Below are 24,469 nucleotides of genomic sequence, written 5' to 3'. Positions count from 1 at the left end.
CATTTAGGGSAATGAGTAAATTGTTTAGCATCCAGGGAAAATTGCTCAAATCCCACTGGATTTTGTTGAGTAATAGGGTTCACAACACAGGATTATACTACAGTAACAAGAACACTTTTCCTCTTTTAAAATAAGAATTCCATTTTCACCCCAAAGAGAAGCAAGGACAAATCACTGTGCTATTCTCCACTCCAGAAAAAAAAAAAAAAAAAAAAAATCAAAAAGACAACATTAGCTAAAAATGTATTCAGAGTTCAGGGAATCTCCAAAAGTTGTACCTATGGGAGAAAAACAYGTTGCTATACAAAAAGGGACCATGCACTAGATTTCATTCCTAGCTCTTCCGCTAAGTGTATGAATGGAATATGACCCTGATCTCAGCAAAGAGAAATGGTTTTGAGGCACTGTGTAAGACAAGAATTGTAACTGGATGGATACTACCTCGTTTCAGACATGTTTTGCCACGCAACAGGAGTAATATGCAATGCTTTGTTCTAGATTAGTGATTTTCAATCTTTTTTTTTTTTTTGATTTGTGGATCCTTTAAAGATTTCCAACAGATAAGACCACCATGCAGTGAATTTAAGCCTACTAACAGCAGTTGCTCTCCTCCCTTTGGCAGACTCCTTAGAAACAGCATGCAGACACCCGCTGGGGTCCATGGTGAAATCTGTTTTCTGGGACCAAACAAAGACAGCAGACATCCCAACTATTCACACCACGACCACAAAATTGTTGACTAAACTCAACTATTTTTTTTCTGATCTTCCCTGTCATAAATATGCAAGCTTCACTGGATCAAACRACTAAACAGGTAGCAGCACTTCAGGATCTATCGCTTTTACCATACTGTTTAAACATTAAATCATGCTTGCAACGCTCCACAGTATTACTCATTTTGCACTATAGGCAGAAAGCAACACGGGCTAAGTTACCCGACCAAAGGCAAAAAAACCCCAACCAACCAACCAACAACAACAAAAAAAACACAATGGCAAAGCCAAAAAATGTGAACTCATTAGTTCCCAAATCAAAGTCTTGAGCTCAGTTCATTGGACCACACTGCTTTACACCTACTAAAACAATACACTGTACCGTAGTGGTTCCTTCTTCCGTATCCATTTCTGAAATGAACTTTGATTTACATGACTGATTTTCCTGGCCCGATAACTGCAAATCCCTATTTTCCATGGAATTACCATCTGCCCGCAGAAAACGGAGAGCAGGTTGACATCACTCTTTCCCTCCCTATCATCACACCCACTCCCTATTCAACTTTGTACAACTTTGGCACATGCAACCTTTGTGTTAATCCTAAAATTAGCTTTCCACGTTAATTCTCTTGCTGTTGTCAGACTGCCTAAAAATCATTTAAAAAGGCTTTAAAAAAACGACCCTCCTTGAACATCTAGTATCCCTTCACGCGCATACACGGCACGCGTGCCGGAGGAGAAGCACTTAGGAGCTTTTTGCTTCGCTATTGGCAGGAGTCGGTTGCTGTTCTTTGGCTCAGGAAGCAAAACCACTTAAACGCGTAGCTGCAGCATGACAATGATGAGGAAGCAGAAGTGCGTGTTTTCACATTGACAAATGCAGGAAGCTAAACACTGCTGCACTCAGTCACCTGGAAGAGATTCAGATTATCGAGGCTGCAAAGTTAACTATTAATACACTGGTCAAGCAAAGTCTTTCTGGAGCGCGGATTGTTTCTGCCCGAGCATTTCCGTCGTTCCAACCGCTTTTAATGTTAACCCAAGAAAGTAACAAAGCCTAATATTTGTTTCATGTACAAAAGCATTACGGAGACAGCAGTTTACTGGGAGTCTGCTTTTACTTGTCGGAGGTGCTGCAACAAGATAGAAGACAGCTTAAAATAAATAAATAAATAAATAAGCTACAAGTTCTACACAAGTAAGGAGTTTCTTGACTTTCTCCTCTAGCTACACGTGCCGAAGTTGTAGTCTTCTCAATGTCTGCCATGTCCAAACGCATGGGGAGCAGAAGTCATGTGCTACAGACAAACACCGCGGCCTGCCTAGCTGTTCTAGTGTTTACCTTAGCACYGCTAACAGGAGAAGATGGCCATGAAGTTAATTTTAAACGCTCGCTCACTCGTATCTGACATCGAGATCCCTGTTCCCTGAAGCCAGCGTAAATTATGAAAACGAAAGGCACGTTCAACCCATCGGGAAGCCGGAAACAATAAACAGAATCCGAGACGTAAAAGCACACGGCTTCCTCTCTGCCCACCTCCAGATGGAAATGTCCATCACCTCGCCGGTGGCAAGTCTCCGGGACAGCCCTGCCCTTGCCCTGCGTACTGGCAGTCAAAGGGAGACACCACGTAGCCTATCATTTACTTCCCTAGSATAAAAAACAACGAAGAACTCACGGAAGAGCTGTCGCAACTGCCGTTTGCAAGCAGCGGTATCCAGTTAAGGCAACTCCTGTAACGGGATGCTCCCAGGTTAGTTTAGCACCCTCAGTTTTGTCTTTTCTACAAGAGACTACACGATGTCATGCAGCAGCCTGTGCTGGTTTATTATCCGGAGCATGCTGTTGAAATGCTCCATATAAACACGCACGACGACATATCTTGGCAGACGATGTTACAAGCGTGCAGTGAAATTTTCGTTCTCAGCGTCCTTTCACATGCCTGACAGCGTTTCTCTCCCGGAGCAGCAAAGGGGGAGCTCCGGGGCAAGCAGACAAGCTATAAGGTAACTCCGTATTCTCCCGGGAAAGGGGTGGTGGAGGAAGAAACTASGCAACAGTCTGAGAGGTGGCTGATGCTCTCAATAGCTTTTCAGTGGAGGAAACTCCTAACTAGGCAGAAGTATTGACGGGAAGATCAAAATGCGCATGCTATTTAGTTATAACTGGATAGGTTTTAAGCAAAGAAAAACACACAATTTTGAAAAAGACCAGCACGAATAAAAATAAAATGCATACATGAAGGCTAAGTGCAAAATATTCCAACAGCACTGTAGTTTGGATAAACACAGCTACGGACTTTGAGGATAACTAGCCGTATCGTGCGCAGTTACTACATAATATCGATAAATTGTTTTTTTATAATTGTTTATGCTGCGTTCCTCTGTCGTTCAGCTATAAAAAAGTGATGGTCTCTACCTAATATATGAAACTATGACTTAATACAAATATATGCCCACTCTGCTTTTCACCGAGAGAAACACTGAAACATCTGGGGGAAGTGTCAGTTACTGACGCACCTTAAATGCTTTCTCTGCCTGGAGCAGGAATTTATTTTTCAGTAGTGACTGATCTTCAGTGTATGCAGACGTGAGGGGTTGCGCTCAAATTCAAAGCCTTTTTTAAATGCCTTTAAACCAGCTGCTGTAAGCATTACCTTACCTTGTATTTTCTTCAAGAGTATTCGACTCCCATCCCTTTCACTGATATTAAAGTTAACACACTTTTTTTTTGTTTTGACCAAGGGAAATCTATTTAAATTCAATTCGCATATCCAAACTTCATTCACAATCATCTAGAACTGTCCTTGCTGGAGAAGAAGCCACACGCTTCTTATTTGCCAGGCTATCAGAAATGCTGCCGATATCTTCACTAAACTCCTAGGCATTTTACAGGGAAGACACTTCTTTGCCCAGTGCAATCTTCAGAGAGGTGGGTAGTGGAGGAAAAGTTTTGGAAAACTGCTACTTGACACCAGGAACTAAGTGCTCGTTCAGCCAGCAACGCCAGGGAAAGCGAGGAAGAAAGCACACAGTAGCCAGGTTTTAGGTCTGAATTGCAAATTATTGCATTAACACAAAGCAGCTTCGGGTACCGCGTTAGGCATAGCGGCAGCAGGGCATGCTAGGGAGATGCAACCAGCTTACTGATCAAGCCTCAGCAGTAAAAAGAAACCAACACAAATGAGAAATTACAGATATTTTCTGTAACTAGAAAAAATTGAGTAAGAGAAAAATCAGCTAGACTGCTTTTTTTTTTTTTTAACCATAACACCAATTTTTATAATCTGAACCATCAGACCCTACAACTTCTGTTGCCTGAAATCAGTCATGTGATGTGTTTACTCTAATGAACTATTAAAAGATTCCATATATATATATRTATACTAAGACATTTTTGCAACTATAAAACAAGCTAAAGTGAAGCATATTTATACAATAGTTAAGAGAGAAAATATTTATCTTCAAACAACCAAACACATTGAAAAAATAAAGATTAAAAATCATGCATTYGAATTTAAATTGTGGTTCTGACTTTAGAAGTGCCTCTGGGTTTTAGGATCCCAGCTGTCCAACAACTCTCTTTTCTGTGTGCCTTCAGAAGCACACGAGCTGATAATATTAAGTTTTCATTTCTTCCTCCCCATCTCCTTGTCAGCACCATAAATCTTGAGAAATGTGAAGCCCAAAAGCATGAGGCGGTCCAGGTTAGAGGCAGAATCTGGACTAAAAAATTATTGCAACTGTGGTTACACAGACTGAAAWGACTAGAATTTGATCTTCAGATCTGAAAATCCAAATGTAGGATCTGGCACACCTTGCATTACAGAGACTACTCGCTATCCGTTGTTTCAGAACACGGAAAAAAAGCACACAGCTCACAGCTTTCCTCCTATATTAATATAATTTAAAATGGCAAAAGTCCCCACTATATATATGTTTTTTATATATATATATATGTTATACAGTCCCCACTAGGGGGCTAGGTCAGTACATTAGAATAGAGGTTTTGCTAATTATGTTAACATAGACTAGCTTTTACTAAAAGTTTTTTAAAATACAAGCAGTCCTCATTTGATTTAGACTGAGACAACATACGTGAAGCCTTTGGTATCACTGTCCAGTTATTTTTCAGAGGGTATTTCCATTCTTCAATCTAAATTAAACAATACACATAAAGCCAGATTTGAATGCAAAGCTTGACAAAAATAAAGTGCGAGTACTGGTTCCATAAAGCTTTACACCTRAATACTTAAAACAGTTCAGCGAAAGCTATGAAAAATGGTATCTTAATGACTACAATCATCATTGGACATATTAAAAGCTATGTGAAGTTCAAGCATTAGCAGCTCAGTTCCTTATCAGAAGGGAGTTTCCCACTGCATCTAATTGGTAGATGCCCTTTATGGACATATATATGTATTTTTTAAACAGACATGACTTTTTTTATGCTAAAAAACTGCATGCACAGTTATCTGGAGCCCAGACTCCCGCTCCTGCCCAATGACCTGCTGAACTCGTAACACCTGCACACCAAATTATGATTTCTACATAAAAGTATTCTGCAAGCTAAGGTACCGCATGCCAGAATCCTAGAATATCCTGAATCTTCCTTATTTCAAAATACCACAACAAGTACATTTTTCCCCCCGCAAATTTTCTCTTTAACATAAACGGAGATGGCTTGGAGGTAGAGAATCTTGAAAAGAAATGATCTAAGGAACTTTAAATTCCTAGATTTCTTTCTTATTCTACTCAAACTGGTATCAGAACACTTTAAAGCTGACACRCGCCTTAATGAAACTCTGTTTACTTAAGTTACACACACATATAAATACTGTAGAAGAGTCCTTTGTTATCAACTTGACACTTGATGTCCCGGATGTGAAATGGTTGCCCTTTTTTTTTGCCTCCTTCCACCTCTTTTTTAGGCCTATACTACTGTAGACAAGAGACAATACATACCTGTTGTTATATACCATGCTTTTTAAACCTTTATATTGTTATATAGTGTTAGAATTCTATTTCTGCTGCATCGATACGCATGCTTTTGAGCGCCACTGATTAGTTTAGGGTGATTTTTAAAGGCCCATGAATGACTCCGGCGCCTCTATGCACAGGGCTGGGAAGGGCAGCGAAGCTCAGGCAAATATTGACCCGTATTTGCTCAAATCACTGCTTTGCACAAACCTCTCTGCTTGCAGCACAGCTAAAACGAATGGGCACGATTTCAACCCGGATGGTTTATTCTCGTCAGGCAGATTTTTTTCCTTGCTTCTGTGTAAGAATAGGTTCAAATTTGCAATGAAAACAGTTAATCAAATTTAACCACGGTAATAAAATAATATGATGTGGTTTGTTCTAAAATCTCTTCATGTTCAAAAGGAAGTCAGAAGCAGTGTTATACTACAATTCCTGCTGGCTGAAAACCAACGCAAGCAGTTTTTTGGTGTGGTWTTTTTTTTGCTTTTTACTGTTTTATAACTCAGCAAATACAGAATAGAAAATAGCTCCCCAAAATTAGTAAATTCAAATTAGCCCACAAATCTGCTCAGTTTACTTACACAAGTATTACTGACGTAGTTTTTTTTAAGCAAATGTTTACATTATTAAGGAAAAGAAGATTTGCCCAGATACTGGGCACAGATTCCTGAAGAACTTTGAACCTAGAAAATATGAAGCTACTTGTTTGCCCACATACACTATGCTTAACGTAAAAGATAGGTTACCTATAAAAACAAATTATACAGCAGACAGTCCAAGGGACACACTCAATTTGAAAAAAGAAAAAAAAAAGTCTCCACAATAAATATAACCCCATAAAGAAATCTTAACTTTTAGCCCTATCTGTATCCCAAGCAGAAGGTTTGCACAAAACAATAATTTGACAAACACACATCAGTATTTGCCCTAGCTATGCTCTACTTTCAAAGGTGTACATGAGGAAAAACTGCCTTGAGAAAGCTGGTAGTAAAACCCTAAGATGCCTTGGCTAGGAGAACAAGTATTTATTCTATTTCAAACACAAGGGTAAAGAAAAATAAAGCTAAAAAGCCCATGTTGTCATTTATATCAAAGTTTTCCTTATTTTATTGCATAAACAATTAAAATTATGAATTAGTACAAATCTGCAGGTTCATAATTGGCAATCTGAACAGAAACAGAGATATTAAAAATCCCAACATGTAATTCAATAAAACATTCACTGTATAAAAAAGATAAAGTTGAAGAGATCAGTTCAGAAATTCCAGCCCCCTTTGTTTTCTCCGTGTAATCCCTTCCTGAAACCAGCAGCGCCTATTTAGCCGGGGATTCCCTCTAACCAAGGCATGTATGTGTACCCCTGTACATGTGGATAAYTAGGCATTTTTACCAATTTGAGAACTCTGCCACAAACCATATTACTGGCTGTCCCGCAAGCCTCGCACACTGAAGCGACAGCAGAATATTGTGAGTTTACAAAATTTACAGCACCGTCTACCTGCAAAGCAGGTTTAATCAGCCACACTCCGAATTTAAAACCTGCAAAGTTCCAGCTCATTCAGYGGGCTGATCTAACAGCCCACAAGCAGAGAATAAATTAAGTGGATTTTGTGATATAGACTGGGAACTATAAAGGCTCACAATATTCGTACATATAGTGTATATGTATGCCCGTACATATACACATAGCATTTGTGACAAGTTCAATGTAGGATCTGCTAAAAACTACAGCTAGAGGACTGCAATGAAAATCGGATTGTATACCCATTCATTCAGTGAATACCTGGTATGCATAGAATTTTTTGCAAAATGACAATAATGGGAATGACTTACCGACAGGTTTGCACCAAAAAGCATAAAATAATATGACTTTTATTAGCGTCTCCACACAATCTTAACCTTATCGAGATCGGCAACCAAACAAAACCTACCGCCACCCCAAAGCAAACAAAACAAACCCTTAAACAAAATCACCTACAACCACAATACAGAAGTACACAGGATAAAGGAGGTCAAATACTTCTTTTTATCCAGTAACTTTGAAATTCACTGGAATTTAAAGTGAAAGTTGAAAGATCAATGTATTGCCCTATTCCATCCTAAGATAAAATATGATAATTCCTGGGAAATATACAGCATGTATTACTTCAATAAGGAATGAGTATTTTAAAATTACAAAGTATACACATAACAGATAATACAAGGCTAGTAAACTTTATCAATGTTTAACCGGGTGGCTGATAGGTCAGAGAATATTCTCCGACTGCTATTGTGCAAATYAAAAGAGCTCTACTAACTACATAGGCAAAGATCAAGATGTTCTCATGTAGTGCTTTACATTTAATAAATGAGTATAGGTGTAGTATGATTGTAGATACACACATACAGGAGYAGAGGTGCAGATCAAAGTATGTTTTTAAGATGCACATTTCTTAATGTCTTTTAGTCACACTGTGATGCACACGTTGAGGACCTCACAACAGAGCCAGATCTATCAGCGTAACTAATTTAAGAAAGCCACTAATATTGATGTACTTCCCATGACTGCAAACATTTGCCCAATTAGGATCCACAAAACAGAGAAGAACAGAAGTAAAAGGATGGAAAATACCACTATCTCGCTGAGGAACAAGAGCAATGCTTCTGTGCTATGCTCTCCCTTCACTTAAATAAACCTGCAGCCGTTGGTGGATAAACAGCCAGGCGCAGAAGAACCGCAAGCAAAAAGTATTTTCCATACCACGGTGGTCCTTGTTGCTGCAAATGCGTGGCAATAAAACCTGTATGTTGATTAAAGATGTCAGTACCTCGAGTATCATTACGTCCCTCCCAACCTTCCATAGATGGGGCAGAAAGTAAACATGAAACAACGTACCTCAGCAATGGGAATGGCGGGGGGAAGGAGAAGACGACCTCTCACTTCTGACAAGTGAGGTTTTGCACTCAGGCTCTTAACTGCTCCTACCACAGCTCCTCAAATTCCTCCTCCTCAAGGTGAGCATGCTGAGGATGCTCCATAAAGATCTTCCGATTTTTCCTACATAATCTCCCCCCTTTTGCATGTCACATGATTCCCACAGCAGCTTTCACTACTCAGGTTCTGCAAGCGTCCCAGCTCTCAAGTTTAGGTGGCCAGCACCATTTCAACACCTGGTAGCGTACTACTCATCTTCTTGAAAAGAAAGCTTTTGTGCTCAGGAAAAAAAATACAATCAGTACCAGGAACTAAGTTTTAGCAGTATCAACATTGTATAAACGAAACAAAACAAACTGAAAGGAGTAACACTGAAAGCCTATCAGCAGAGCCTGAATTCGGGATATAAGCACACACTGCACTGAAGTCCACCAATTTCCTTACACTATGCAAGGAAAAACATCAGAAACGGAGACCGGAAAGCCCTTCCTCCTCTCACCTTGTCCAGCCATATCAGGAGACAGCCAGGAGGAGAAGAGGATGCCTGGCATGACTCTAATGCACTGAAAGAACTTGCAGTTGGTGCTGAAGTTCACTGAGAAGCACCAAACTRTCCCATTCCCTTGAAGGCAGGCTGCTTTTCTCTACGTCTCCCATGAAAGGAAAATGAAGCTCAATTTATTCCTCTGGAGGAAACGTTGAAGAACTTTTTCTCACAGCTTCCCCGGTGCAATAAAAATGCTACTTACAAACTAAATTCTCTCCTCCACTTYTGTGCCTATCTGGAAAAACAAGAATAAAACAAAATAGCCAAACATCCAGCTATATCCTCAGAAGCCATATAGCTTTAAAAAACAGAAAAATCCAGAGAACCGTGAGAGCCATATCTTGACAATTAACAACGGCAAAGATGTAACTAGCAGGTGCCAGGGGTATGGGTAGCAGTACTGAACTCTTAGAGAAGCAGCATTTCCAGCAGTCCTTCRGCTAGTATTTTATCTTTTGAGCTTCTTTATAGGATTCAGGGGAGTCAGAGAAGGATATGGCACTGCTCTGCTTTTCAGCATCCCACAGCTCGAGAAGGAGAAAGCAGCAGCGCTTGTGTGTGCAGTCCTGGCAGAGGACACTGTCTTTTAGGTGGAGACCAGCACTGTCCTTATCTCAGCATCCTGACTTCGGATACAAAATAGAGTCAGAAGATGTGAAAGATCTGTGTTTCTGACGACATGCATCACTAAGATCTTCATCTGAACAGCTCTATATCTGGGCCAAAGCTTTCTCTTGCTACTCTTCCCCTCCCCACACCCCCACAGACCAGCCCAAGGCCTGACCTGTGGTTCCCTGCGTCTTGCTCAAAGCTAAAGATCTGAGGGCAAGATTCTAGTCACTCCGGTTCCTTTAGAAAATAAAAGGGGCATCGCATTAAGACTCTCAAAGAGTATTTTTTGAAGAATCCCTGAGATTTAAAATTGCCAATAAAAGATTGGTGTAGCTGCAAAATACAAGAAGAAAAACATTACAGATACGTTTTCGGATTAATTGCTTTGCAGGAAAATGTATTAGCAAGCTTCCTCTCAGGATTACCAAGCGTATTTATTGAAAAGACAAACAGCATGTTTCTAAGATCTTTTGAAAATCTAGAGAATTTAGTCGGATTTATTCCCATGTTAAGCAATTCTAATAGATTGAGAAAGAATGCTTGTCATTGAGGCACAAAATGTAAAACATAGGCAGACAAGGTTATTTTTAAATAGCAGACTCTTGATTCTTTTTTAAAGAGATCAAAGAAAATTAAAAGCCTTCCTCTACATCTTTAGCTATAGATTTGTCCCCACCTCTACTACCTGTAAAAAATGTTCTCAGACAGAAGTCTTTTTTTCTTTTTTCCTCCTTTCTTGAGTTACGTAATGTAGTTGTGGGAGGGAAAGAAGATAACCAGCCTAAAAACATAAAGGTACCAGCTTTGGATACAACTGAAGACCTCCTCCAAGTGCCTATTTACCAATGTCACATTAAACATCCATGACATCATATCCACAGGTATGAATAAAGTCAAAGAGTCAGAATACACATTCAACAGAACAAAAAATAAAAACAATTCATGTATAGCATTTATAAATGAGAAAAAAGACGATTAAACATGACTGAAAGTCCAAACTAATTCTTTGTTCTATATAGGTTTGATTTTCTGTGCCACTGGCAAAAGACAAGCTTCTAAAGGAATAACAGTGATTCCATTCAAGCCAATGAGCACACAATAACCACAACATTAGAGTAAGTGCTGTGAGGGACAATCGTGCCTTCAGAAACACTAAACTAAAGAAATAGGTGACTGAAGGACATTTTGCTTTGTTATGCTCTGCCATGCATTGTGAGAGACTCCTTTGAATTTCCGGTTATGAGAACTCTGTCAAATAGCAGGGKTTTTTTTAAATGTTTGATTAAAGAATAAAAGTGTTTTAACAAGTCCACATATAATAAAATTGATAAGAATAATAAATCTATGAGCACAAAACTTTGCTCATCATTATAACCTGCTTGTTTTAGAAGGAGTTGATTATATTAGTACTGTATGATCCCCTTCTGGAAACTGCAAAGGATTACGAACTGGACAACAGGCAAACCAAACCAAACGACTGCAGGAGATGATGCTTTCCATCCCAAGATTTCTGTAAGGTATTATGTATTTCACATTCGTCCTTGCACAAAAGCTAAGTACTCTAAAAACGTTATTCAAAGACGAACCTSAGAATTTCATCCCAGACAAGAACATCCATCAAGTTGACAGAGAGGAAGTATGCTTTGTAACTTTTACTGTCTCACTTGAACAAATGTTGCTAAATTCCATGTGATCAATTAAGTAACTATTTTCTCAATTTTGCTTCCAAAATTACATATGATCTCCTTTCAAAGTCAATTGACTAAAAATATATATGTAAGCAGTGAAGCTGTAACTGTTGCCTACAGCACGCACTCTTTTCCAACATCTCAAATAATTTCTCAGAAAGGAGCAATTTTACCTAAACAGTCTTTTGCTGAACATAGCACATACTTTAAAGAAAAATTAAAGCTATCACCAGATTTACTGCCACCTGTCTTCCCCAGATAAAGTAGATTTAGCACCTTGAATTAACTAATTTGTAAGCATTCTTATGCAGTGTGATTAAATAAAGAAAAATAAGGTTAGACAAAATGCAATGGGGATTAAGTGCTTTTATAGTCTGTGCATATCTCTCCAAACTACTGCAAAACAGCCGCAAACTTGCCTGTTGCTGGACTGCTGAAGGCACTTTGTAATCAGAAAATATAATGATTGTCTTCAAAAGAAGTTTTGATGACTCCTATTTTCAGTTGATCTTGCATACATTCCCCTCTTCTAAACTACTATGTAAGATATTTATTCTTTGAGGTATACAGCAGACATGTTGCATAGTTTTGATATTTTAAAACGATCCTTCATAGCTGATTTGAAGATTGCCCTTTTTTTTTCTTTTTTGATTGTGGAAAAAAAAAAAAGAGGATTCCCACTGCAGTACAGGACAACAGCTTATTTACTGAATGTGGCGGCTTGTTAACCAGCATCTGCAAAAAGGACTGTTGCATTCAGGTGTTGGAGGAACAGTATATTACAGCAGACTCTTACAGACACGTATTTATGGCCAAGAAAACCCATTTGATATACTGTAATTTCTGATAAGTCTGCATGAGCCAGCTGATGCTCACCAAAATTACTGGGTTTTCCTAAACTTAGTATTTTGGAAACATCACAGCCTATTGTAACACGTTCTGGATGCAGTGTCATGCATATAGTGCAGTACCAAAGCTAGGATGCTTTCAGGGAAACTGAAGACAAAAGAAAATCAACTGTATGATATGAGTTAAAATCCAGCCACCAGATTAGAATTTTCCAGCTCAAAGTGACTGACACTGTACCCTTCTTTTGACTTCTAAGTCTGAACAGCATAGAGGAATCCATCACAAAAATCAACGTACCAATCAGTGATTGACATGTGCTTTTTCTGTCCAGTCTTCTTGAGCGAGATTTTTTAAATTATTCTGAAAGTCAAAAGTAAAGTTCTCGCCAGTTGCTTGAGCAAAAGGATTACTAAAGAAAAGATTGACATCCAGTGGAGCAGCGGTTTCAGAGTCCCAGGAGTCTGTATCTGTACTGCTCGATTCTTCTGTAGTGGTAGGTGGGTAGCTCAGCTGTTCCAGCTGATCAATAATGTCAGTGAACTGAAAGGCTGAACTGGACTCGGAGCGAACGGAATAGGCTGGGAAATTCACCATAGAGCTAGCCTCAGAATGATTAGCAGAGCTATACGTGTGCAGGGAGGAGGTACCGTTCAGTGGCAAATTATTGAGGGAACTGCTTTCAGAACGGTTGTTTATGAGAGAACTTGTTTCAGAAGGGCTCAGAAGGCTTTGCATTCTGCTCGCTTGTGCCTTAACCTCAAACAATTCGGAGGTATCTGATGGTCTCTCATTACCATTGAAATCACTCCCTTCTTCAAATTCAAACTCATCTTCCATATTCATATCAACTGCTTCTGTTGAGTACCTGTCAGGGCTTGACTGAGGAGAGCCCATATTTTGCTGAAGGACATCTTTAGTTAAGCCAGGTGACTCTGATGCATGCTTAGAAAACTCGGAGCCCTTTAACTCTAAACCACTGTACACGTATGAAAATGCCTCAGATCCCCCAGCAAAAAAGGAAATTTCTGCTGGGTCATCATCAATAAATTCCTCCGAAACCTGTAACGGTGAATTTGTCAWTGTGAAAAGCGGGGCACCCCTACTGCAGTGCTGATGCTCTTTTTCAGCAATGAAAACACCCGTGGTAAAGTCATCCTCATCATTGTCATTTTTACAAACAGCAACCCTACTCTCTCTACCACTCTTCTCTACATCTAGATCTAAACCACAACCACTCTCAACAACAGGACAAGCAGAGTTACAGTTTCCTGCAACACTACCAAACCCAACACCTTGGAATGACTGGAGCATGGAAGATCCAGGCTGCTGCATCAGTTTCCTCCCAGTTTCTTCTGCTGGCGTTGCAGTGTTTTTTTCTGGAATCCTTGTGTATGGTGCTCGGGGGTCCACAGAGGAAGGGCTGGTTTCTGCAAAGATGGGCAGGACAGTAGTAGGAGTGGTCGATGAATGAACTGAGTGGAAGGGGGCTGTTGCTAAGGCAGGAGACGCTGGGGTTCTCAAGCCCTCAGTGAATGGGACACTCTGAGGGGAAATAAAAACAGAGCAGGTAAAAAGATTATTTTGTAATACAGAAAAACAAATGCAACATCTGGTTCCTGTTACAGAAGGAATGCATGCTTCAAAAGAGCTCCCTTTCTAGCAAATAAAGCTTTGTATACAGAAATAGACCCAGCATCCCCCAAAAGATGAAAGGTCTTTTTTCACAGATTTTCATAACTGAATGAAAAATTAAATCCACGTATTTTATACCCTCTGCTGAGAAAAGATCCACAAGGGAWAGGAAAACACATAACAAGGAGAGCCAAATCCTGCAATGCTTTCTTAACCTCTTGCATCTATATGATGAACTCAGACTACAGAAAAAGCTGCTATATACTTGCTGAAAACAAACTAATCCTCTGAAATAGTAGTAACTAGGAAGTATGACATCTTCCTTTCAGTTAAGAGGAACTATGAGAAGGAAAATACTACTCACTTTAGACTCCATTAGCTATAACTATTAAAACTGATACCACTTGGGGGGGGGAAAAAAAGTGAAAGTGATTCCAGTCAAACAATKCAATCAGAACAGCTTTCCTTTGCAGTCATCTTGGACTGCAATATCTAGAGTGCTGCAGAACTAACCTGTTTTGGCACATCTGTGTTTGAAGTGTGAGCAGACGCTCTAGCTTTGCTGTGCCGCCTGCAGAAAAGAGAGCATCCTGTGAGTATCCAAGATATCAGCCAGCCTTCTCCCTTCCCTGTTCAGCTACTTCCATTCTGATAGCCCACAGAAAAGTTCCAAGATTTATTTTCTCATGTTTCATTAGTGACTACGCCAAGATTTAAAGAGTTGCAACAGTTCTAAATTAAACAACACAGGAGCCAGAAAGGTACAGAAAAGGGAATGAAGCAAGATTCAGATCATTCATACCACTGAAGAAGAACGAGAGCAAAATGGGACAAAAGAACAGACTAAGTAGCGTTCAGTTTAGTTTCTTCCTTTGTCATCAGTATAAACATCCACAAATGAACAGCCTCAAAACAGAACAAGTTCATCTATAAGAATTATACACATAATTTATCTTCCAGTCAACCATGTAATTTATGGCATATAACAGCCTGTACAATACATCCCAAAAAGTGATATCTTACATAACACTGATGGTTAGATTCATTCTATGGCAATTATTTACTAGAAAAAAATCTTTCATACAGAAAAGGAGCTCAGCCAGAGTCCARGACACTAAAAATATTCATTAATAGCAGAGATTAATGAAAACTTTTTGAAAGCCCTATTTAAATTCATATAATCTTTCACTTAAGAGACTATGAAAAGCTTCCTACATGTAGATAGAATGGTTTCATAGCCAAGTAAGTAAATCCATTTTCACTGTAAAATTACTTCATTTCAAAACTTTTTTTCATTTTCAAACCTTTTTATTTTTAGAAGTGAAGGGAAGTTTAAGGCCATATTTCCAGACTTTCAGAACCCAAGTTCAATTACATGCTCTACCACTGGTTATTAGTGTAATTTTAGATATAACAGTCTCCACGCTTCAATTTTCCATCTGTATATTATGACACCCAAGGTCAAAAAAGTGTATCGGTAATGAGTGTCATTTAAAATTACTTTGCTTTGCATCATATCCTATATCAGATTATATCTATAAATGTCAGTGGTCTTCAATATGAGCATTTAGYTTGTTCTCAAGACATGATCTCTACACAAGAGAAATGACCCAATACTGCCAAAGGAYGCAAGCAGCATGACGTCATGCACATAAGAGAAATGATGTTCAAGAACAGAAAACTATGACCATTTGGATTTAAGTTGGAATTTGATGCTACTGCTTCAGCTGTTCCCTTGCACCCTTTTGCCAAAACAGTGTAACCCGTAAGAGGGCTCCCAGACTGTTTCACGCAAAGTGAYGACGACACAGCACGGCTTGACTCAAATTTGCAGCTCAGTACTGCCAAAAAAGGAACCCAACCTTCCCCCGCCACTGCTTCACTGCCCTGTTCGTGAGTTGAACTTACCTTGTGATTACATAAATACTAGGACAAGAAAGACACRTATGCAACATGTGGTTAATGTTAAGGTGCACGCTGTTAATTTACTCTTGAAACACRTTAGGCTACATCAGCTTCAGAAAGAATGGAAGAAGCTGGAGTCTCGCGTACCATTACCTTTTGGCCAAACCACGTGAATACAGAGACACACGTACAAGTCCTCACTAAGTTCAGTGCATCTTCACAGACCTTCTAGATGGCTAAGTCACACACTGCCCACAAATATTAAAAAGCAATACTGAAACTTTCATAAGCTGCTCTGCATCATCACAAAATTATAAATTGGCAAAAAATTTAGTTCAGCTTTCTTAAATTTGAGGTAGACCTTAGTAACTATAAAGCCAGCAAAAGACAATGCCACCAAGCATCARTTAAAAACACTGAAATTCAAGAAATTATAAGGGCACTCTGAAAGTCTCAACTAATATTTTACTTTGCAAAAACCTTTGTATTTACCTTTCGTATGGAGTTTTCCTCATCCCACTGTCCTTAATATAATCCACTAGCTGCTTCTGCGTTCGCCCACTGTGAACCCAAAAAAGTACAGATGTTATGAAATGCAGTAGATAAAAATTATGGTCAGGTTTGGAGCAAAGTTTTTATAAATCCATAAAAGATAAGTCTTTAATTTAAATGGAATTACTTCAGAATATTTTTTCCTCTTATTCTCATTTTCTAAGTTATAAAAAGTTCAGTTTTAATAAATTTGTTATGTTTCTCCCTACCTGTATCTGAATGAAGACCCTCTGGTGAAGAACACCGCTTTAGCCTTCGGCTTGGGCTGATCAAACAGCCTAAAGAATGTATGATATTCAACACAGATTTTCCAGAAGTTTTTACACTCATCCCTACTTCCCAAAAGAAACTCCAGTGTATCTTGATATGGGCCCTGGGAACAAAATACAAAAGCTCAAGTAGCATGTAAAACGTCAATGGAGGTGAATAGGAAAAAGCAAATATATGCAACTAAAAATATTGAACTGCAGTGAGATGCAGTATTTTCCTAAGTCACATCTCATACTCCCTAAGGCAGAGGTTATGATCCTGAATGCAGTTTAAAATCATTTAATAGTTTTCAAAAACATTTGTTTACACTGAAAATGTAAAAAGGCTTAAAATACACTTGACTAAGAGTTCAGAAACATGCTGGATACAATTCACATTAAGAAATATGGATGATAAAGTTAACAATTTGAAAGGAATTAAAACATTTAAGTGCAACAGTAGTTATTTTTAAATACTTCTTTAAAAAAGTTCCGATGCTTCTCTCACTTCCTGAGATTTAGAAGAGACTGAAAGATATTGCATATTTCAGAACACAGTTATCTCTCTACTATACTATACCTGCAGAGAGCATGTGTTGATTCAAGTTTCTGAGATGCATATAACTATATTATGTATATATTTTTCCTCACTCTACAACTCTTCAACCCTATGTTGTATTGGATACAAACTGATTATTAGATACCCTATGTTGTATAATGTAGTCATCTAGCGTGGAAGCAGCAAGGGAAGGAATGATAACTGTGGTGACATCTGTGATACGAAAACCTGTTGTACTACTATAGCCAAGCATGAAAAATAAAACAACACTTCTGCTACACAGACACATAAAAAAGATAAAGCTGTAGTAAAAGTAGCCATATATTTCTTAATTTTAAGTTCCAACAATACAATCTCAGCCATCTATTGTTTCCTGAGGCGTGTCAGGTTACTTTCTTTCCATTTGTATCAAGGGATGCTATAGCCACCTTTTCAGGCAAGCACAACATGTTCGCCACATTCCTAGAGCCAACGGTTATATAAAACAACTGTCTTCTAAGAGCAGTGCACTAAATCGTTCTCTTAAGGAGCTAAAGCCCAAAGCACTCCCTAACACGCTTTTATCAAAACAACTAAGATTTACTATTTCAACTGCTTAAGTTATCTTAGCTCATTTTGATTATAATGGATCAGGGAGCTCGTATGAGATTAACCTCCATGTATTAATTTGCCAGAGTTTTGCCTCAGCTTTTTGGGTCCTTAGTACCTAGAACGTCCACTCTAGTTCTGACCCTTCACGCCTCAGTCCTGCAGGCAGGATACTGCACGCTGTCCCACTCAACACAGCTGGTCAGACACTGCATGCTTCAAAGAGCTTCTAACTGACTTGCCTCCACTTTTCCAAGTTCACACAACCTTTTGCTTGAACTTCTGTGTCCCTCTTCACAATGCAAAGAGGAGACTGTAGCCCTGAAAATTTTTTTAAGCAATAAACACATTTATATACAATACAAATATTAAATGTAACTTTTTTCAGAGAAAAAGTACACAAGCAGGACACACTGAATACTTCATTCTAATTTTTTTTTTAATCTTAGATTTACATGTGTATGTCTATGTCTAAAATAAACCAAGGTAGAACATAAAAATCTAAGAAATGCAAAATGAAGACATAGGATGAGAAAAGAAAGGTTTTTACTTTAATGATGAAGCCAAACCTTCAGCGAAGACGTGAAGYGAAGATGTTTTGTAAAGTTACAGGCTCTAGTGTTTCTGACAATACTTAAGAATATATATATATTTATACGCTGTCAAGACTATTATTATGGTAAAACTTACACGGACCTCTGGGTGGAGTTTAATAAGGAATCTTTTCCTCTTGAAGCTTAGTTTACGGACCTTAGACCAGTTGAAGGTGTTGATTTTCGTATTACCCTGAATTAAAACAGTAAAAGTTGAAGCAAGAGTTTCAGAAGCAACAGCCACAACCAGCGTTCTGTTGCATGCGTACACACACACACACACACACACACGTGCACACCCCACCCTCGGCCAACCCCCTCTGCTCAATCCTTATTTCTGCTAACAACATTCCTTTAAGCAGCTTTATATTTCAATACAGGGACAACTACAAGCAGTATGTCGTCTCTGAGCAGACCCTAGAATCGAATTTAAAAAACCTTGAAAATCTAAGAGGAAGGAAAAYGAAAATTTTAACCTCATCAATATTCGGGATACTATATGGTAGAAACAAGATCAGAGTTGCATTTTATTTAACATGTTTTCCTTTTCCCTTGCACTGCTTACAGAACTCTACATACTCCTGCAAGCTGATTTTTCCTAACACCACCCAATGTCTGCAAAATCTCAGGTTTTGAGACTTGCATTTGTGACAGAAAGCTTACAACATGATGGGAATACAAGCGAGAKCATAGCTTTTAAAGTACTGATACTAGAGTAACAAGCGCAAAGGACACCTCCCCCTTTTCTAATTCAGCAGTGCAATATATTGAGGAGCAGWTGCCATGCATATAAGGAATCTTTCCAAGCTTTCTTGCTCACAAGTCATCGTTTTAATCATCAGGGGCAAAAAACAGGCTCTAATTTCACTCTGGCAAAATGACGCCTGCTGCCCAACATCAGTCCTTCCTTCCCTGTCTCACTCAGTCCCAAAGCCTAAGGGAAGGAGACCTCTCGCAGCATTTGGTACGGCAGCAGATCCAGTGTTGCCCTCTGAAAGCAAGGGGGAAAACGGAGAAGAGGAAATGGTACTTTGGGAGAAAGACCCAAATGAGGTGAAATACAAGATACCAGGGAAGATGGAAACCTCSGTGGCTGAGAGGCTACGAGGAAGATCGAAAGGAATTTAAAGACTACAGCRGCTGATGCATCTCTGAAGAGATGTTGCTACAAGGTAACAGGTAAGATACATATTGTACAGAAAATACAGGTGCGCAAATGAAAATATTCTAGCAGATCTGCTGCCTGTGTGTTTTTTGGAGAGGAAAAGAATATGATAGCATCCATAAACACAACTCTAACCATCTAGTCACTTATTTAATAATAAGAAAGTAGTAACTTTAACTGGTCCAATAACTTCAGTGAAACTTCTAGCAGTGACATTGTTCCAACAATAATACATTGTAACATTAACACAACATTAAACAACATTAAACATTATTAAAACAATAATTTGGGGGCCTAAATGACATTCAGTTGGCTGTTGAAATATTCTGCGTTTTCAAGTCAACRGACAAGCTTGAAATTAAAATGAGACACCGACTGCCCAGGCATTCTAATGCAAAGACAGACGYGTGTAAGCAGTATGCTTTCCCCACGTTACCTGGAATACTAGTACGCCCATGTGTGAAACAGCTAGGTTAATTTTTGTGCCCTCACGGTCAGATGCAAGGTGAAATCTAATACCATACATYTCCAGTTTCCGGGCAATTTCAAGCACTTGAAAGTCTGATTCAGCAGGAGTTTGACCCCTGTAATGAGGAACAAAAAAATATAAAATTTTAAGAACAATTTGATAGTACAATATTGTCAACATGGCRAAAGTACTTAAGTCATAACTCTGGCCCTATATCAGAATCTTCCATCTAATCTAGTCTGGCAATTCTACTCCAAGTTAAGTACTAGATACCTCTGTGATAGAAGCAGTATGCAAGAGCAAACAGCCAAACTAAAATGCATCCCACGGACAGATACATTGAAACAGATGCCAACTAGTTAAGAGCTTTTCTAGTTTAGGAGAAATGAAGTTCATTCAATCATAATTCAATCCACAAGGCTCTTCATTTTGCCTGCTCGCACACGCAGTTACATTAATAGAACCAGAGCAAACAGAGCGAGATGAAAATGTTACACACCAGTATGACAGAAACAAAGCAGATATGGCAACAGAGTAACAGATTTGAAAAGGATTACAGGTTTCTGTTACAATTATTAGGCTAACGCCACTAAACTTTGGTGCAGTGCATCTCCCCAGTCTTTGGCTGCGTAATTTCCTCCTTGCCAAAGAAGCCAGAGAAAGATTTTTTTTTTTTTATCGTTTTTAAAGTAACGCCTGGTGTTGAGATAATGCGGAAAACACGAGCCAGTTCAAAAGCAGCAGCTTCTTTTGAGCGCGCAGCCAAGCCCAAACTAACAAAAGAGCGAACCTGGCAGATCCCGTCACGCGGCAGTCGCAGAACCTGGCACTTGTTCATCTCTCTGCCAGTTTGCTGAAGTCAAACAACCGGCGTTTTGTCCTCCCGCTTCATCAAAGCCAGGCCTCCTGATCGCTTTTTCCATTTTTCTCCACGAGGGGGAGATTCCTGGAGAAAGTGCTTTTTTTTCCCCGCTAGCGTTTGGCAAAGCGAGGAGCAAACTTGGAGCCAGGGAGTGGGAGGAACCGTACAGACGAGCCACAGGACAGCAAACACCCAAACCAGATAAAGATCACGGATCAAAATAAGTAAGTGGCTGAAGCATCTTCTATCCACAACGCCGAAAGTAGTACAGAGCTCTCAGGCCACCAAGAAATTGTCGTGAGGGCCAAGAGCCGAAAACAGGACTGCCCCAAAACAAAATCCACAAGCTTTAAAATGATCTGGCAAATTACTGGTACTTATATTGATGAGTATTTTTACTTGCAAGTGAAAACTGTTTGTAGCCTGTCRGGTGGGTCCAGATAGGGGTTTTAAGATGTTCAAAGAACAAATAAATATTGCTGGTGGAAATTCAGGAGAACTTCAACTATGCTGCAAAAAACAGAGATTCCCCCAGCCACAGTTGCATACAGCCACCCCTGTATCTCCCTGCTCGAAAAGCCTGGAAATAACAAACATTACGTTGCCTCCAAGCAAGCGCTACGCTTGCCGTCTACGCTGGTGCATTTAACTCGAGAAGGACAGTGACTTAKTTGCTCCTGCAACGTGCAGGTTTTCTAGGGGAAATTCAATGGTACGAGGGAGACGCAGGTGAGAGAACAGCCATCGCTTTTTATTTACGACCACCGAGGGCTGAAACCAGGTTAGCTTGCTGCACATGCAGTCCAACATCACTTTTAAAAGGCCCCTTTTCCAAGAAACTTGCCTTCCTTCCATAAATATATATTCCGTTTCATTAAAATGGATGATAAACTATTTGCAGCACGATCTATTTTTGAGTACTATGGAGAGCCAACCACAACATCAGCACTAAATAAATCCTCCTGCTACCCCATCCTCCCTTTCCAGGCATCCGTCATAAAAATACCTCCTGCTACCTGTCTGTAGTTGTGCTGTAGATTAAACAGCTTTTTTATTCTATATAGACTTTAAAATACACACTGAATATAAAGTAAGTGACTACTAATTTTAATTTAACAGAAGCAAGGATGACTACGATATATCAACGGCAGATAGGAATCATCTCTAAAATACTCCAAGTTCAATCACACAACTTATTTGGTATGACAGCCTGTAAAAAATGGAACTTGTCAGAAGGACTAATGCTTCTCTGAGGCTTGGTAAAGAGCTCCTTAAACTGAAGCACAGACATGCCGAAAGGGCACCGAGCCGCAAAGCTTGCATGCGCATACATCTGATGACAGAATTTCAAGTTTTCTATCGCCTTATTCCTTCTGAAGAAAAAAAACCCCAAACACCATGGGAATTCTAGAAATTTTTTTGCCAACAGAAGAAAGCCGATGAAATTTTTCTGCCAATGGAAGAAAGCCAAAAATCCGGTTTCATATGGAAAAATAAATGCCAATCAAGCCGCATAAAAAGCCTTGTAGCCTTATTCGTACCAGTGTTGCCACCTCCTATACTAGTTTTGTCTAAGAGCTTATACTGCTGAAGCAGATTTTTCTTCCCCTTATTGAATCGTTTCATGCTGGTATAAGCACTTCTACACYAGCTTTAAGCGTCGCTAGCATCTGTTCTGTGGTTTCTGCTCCGTGGTTTCTGTTTATTAGTTATACGCATACAGGGCAAAATAGATCAGAAATATTAATTTTGGCCACAGCTTCGTGAGTTATACGCTAAGAACACTGTGCTTAACCGCCACCCCCACTAATTCCTGGTGTAATTCCTCTGAACAGAGCTGTGTTGGGATGAATATGGTCCTTTGTCCTTGCAAGAGGATGTGAAGGTTTCCAGGAACCGGGGAGAGGTGGGGGGGAAGCAAAAATTAGGATAAAACAACAGCTGGAAAATTGGAAAATATCCTATTAAAAATTCTTGATAAACAGTCCAGTATGCAACTGATGTAGCATTACCACTAGTTACTGTATGGTCTGATCTATCGGACACAATCAAAAGCACAGTGCGTCTCAGAAAGAATAAAAATAAATAAAKAAAGAATATTCTCCTATACAAAACCAGCCTGTACCTACCGAAGGAGGAAGAGCAGGGAGAGCGGGGACTGATGCCAAGCAGCTCACACTGCTCAACAAATGTTTACAAGCGCGAAGCCGTTTCCGCGCAATCCTCCTCAGACGTTTGCTGCAGACTAATCCGCACGGACCCTCCTGAAAACAAGCTGCTCTAATTTGGCTCATCCATTAAGCAGATCAATCTGCTTAGTCTTCCCCAGGTCAGTGGGCAGCAGACTAACTACTAAAGGTGTTTTCCAGCAAAAACGGCTGTCACCACAACAGTTTTTAATGCAACGGTTCCTTACATACATCCATACAGAGAGCTTTGTGCAGGGTGTTACAATACTCACGTGGCAATTGCAGGCAATCAGCTCAAAACGGATGCTGAGAAACGTTCTGTGACTTGCAGAGCTTTTAAAACTAGCGATTAACACAGAATTTTAAAGATGAAATACTCAAAACTCTGCATGTTTAACAACCTTTTAGAGTAGAAAAAGTAGAATTTCAGATTCCCGCAGAATTTACAAACAATTCATGAACATCCTATTTCCAAAAAGAATTTACATTGTGACAACTAGACTAACAATTTGTGAAAGATGGGGGATAACAGTAAGCACAAGTATAATTCAAACAAATCTTCGCCTTCTTTCCTGATTTACGTACATGCTCGCAAAGCAACACRGTCATGTGGATGCAAGCAAATGATGTAAAAAAAAGAAAAAAGTCCATCAAGCAAAACCGAATCAACACTTATTTTCATGTATCCATTCTCCAATGTTTAATCCTGGACTACAATCACCTTGTAGCAAGTATTGTACCCCATTATTTCCAGGAAGGCAATAAGCATTATATTTTGAGTATTTGGGATGCCAGGATTTAACTGTACCACCGCTAATACACGATCTTCAAAACATAAACTTACCATCGAAATAAAAGGCAATTCAGATTCCTGCTGAAGCCAATAACTAACACGCTGTACCAAAAATATAACTTGCCTTGTTTACAGTTAATACATTTGCAAAGTTAAATGAAAAAGTCATGTTTCTATAGCTGTGAAAACAAACAAACAAACAAACAAAATCTCATGCAAAAAAAGGATATTCAATAAAAAACAAGTTTACAGTCCCATCTTTCTCACTGCAACCATCTCGGTATACTTGTTCTTCTTTTGCTACAGAATGGATCGGATACACGGTCTCTGTTTTATCCAGCTTTACGGTCTTCTGCCAGTTCTAACAGCTAAGGTGAAGCTACAGAAAACCCAAACGACTTTTTAATGTGAAGAGACCAGTATCGGTCCAAAGAGATCAAGCGCCACCCGAGAAGGCGCACGCGCTCTCCCGCTTCCGCAGCTCTCACACAGTGCCGAAAGCACTCGCCGCCGTGCCTGCAGCGTGAGAAAGCCAAACCCGYGTCCCCGGCTCGGTGTGACACGGAGAAGCAGAGCGCGCTGGCACACAAGCCAGGGTGTGCAAAGCG

General features: G+C 39.5%; 1 protein-coding gene across 7 annotated transcripts in view; it reads right to left on the bottom strand.

Moving 5' to 3' along the window:
- The window catches only part of FARP2 (FERM, ARH/RhoGEF and pleckstrin domain protein 2), an 89,576-nt gene that overhangs the window by 27,241 nt on the left and 37,866 nt on the right, over positions 1-24,469 (bottom strand). For 6 of the 7 annotated variants that reach the window (XR_003255447.1, XR_003255446.1, XM_026077355.1 and 3 more), the window contains 6 exons: positions 19,985-20,132; positions 18,481-18,576; positions 16,605-16,768; positions 16,336-16,404; positions 14,452-14,509; positions 13,599-13,848 (listed from right to left, as the gene is read on the bottom strand). Coding sequence is in view for 5 of the 7 variants with exons in the window: in XM_026077355.1 (XP_025933140.1) it covers positions 13,599-13,848; positions 14,452-14,509; positions 16,336-16,404; positions 16,605-16,768; positions 18,481-18,576; positions 19,985-20,132 (785 nt within the window). In the remaining 2 variants the exon portion in view is untranslated. The remainder of the gene's footprint in view (positions 1-13,598; positions 13,849-14,451; positions 14,510-16,335; positions 16,405-16,604; positions 16,769-18,480; positions 18,577-19,984; positions 20,133-24,469) is intronic. The other variant, XM_026077356.1, reaches the window with a different exon arrangement.

Source organism: Apteryx rowi, unplaced genomic scaffold, assembly GCF_003343035.1.
Source record: "Apteryx rowi isolate R43461 unplaced genomic scaffold, aptRow1 scaffold_450, whole genome shotgun sequence".
Taxonomy (NCBI): Eukaryota; Metazoa; Chordata; class Aves; order Apterygiformes; family Apterygidae; genus Apteryx; species Apteryx rowi.
The sequence above is the reverse complement of the archived record's forward strand: the minus strand, read 5'-3'. Positions and strand labels throughout refer to the sequence as shown.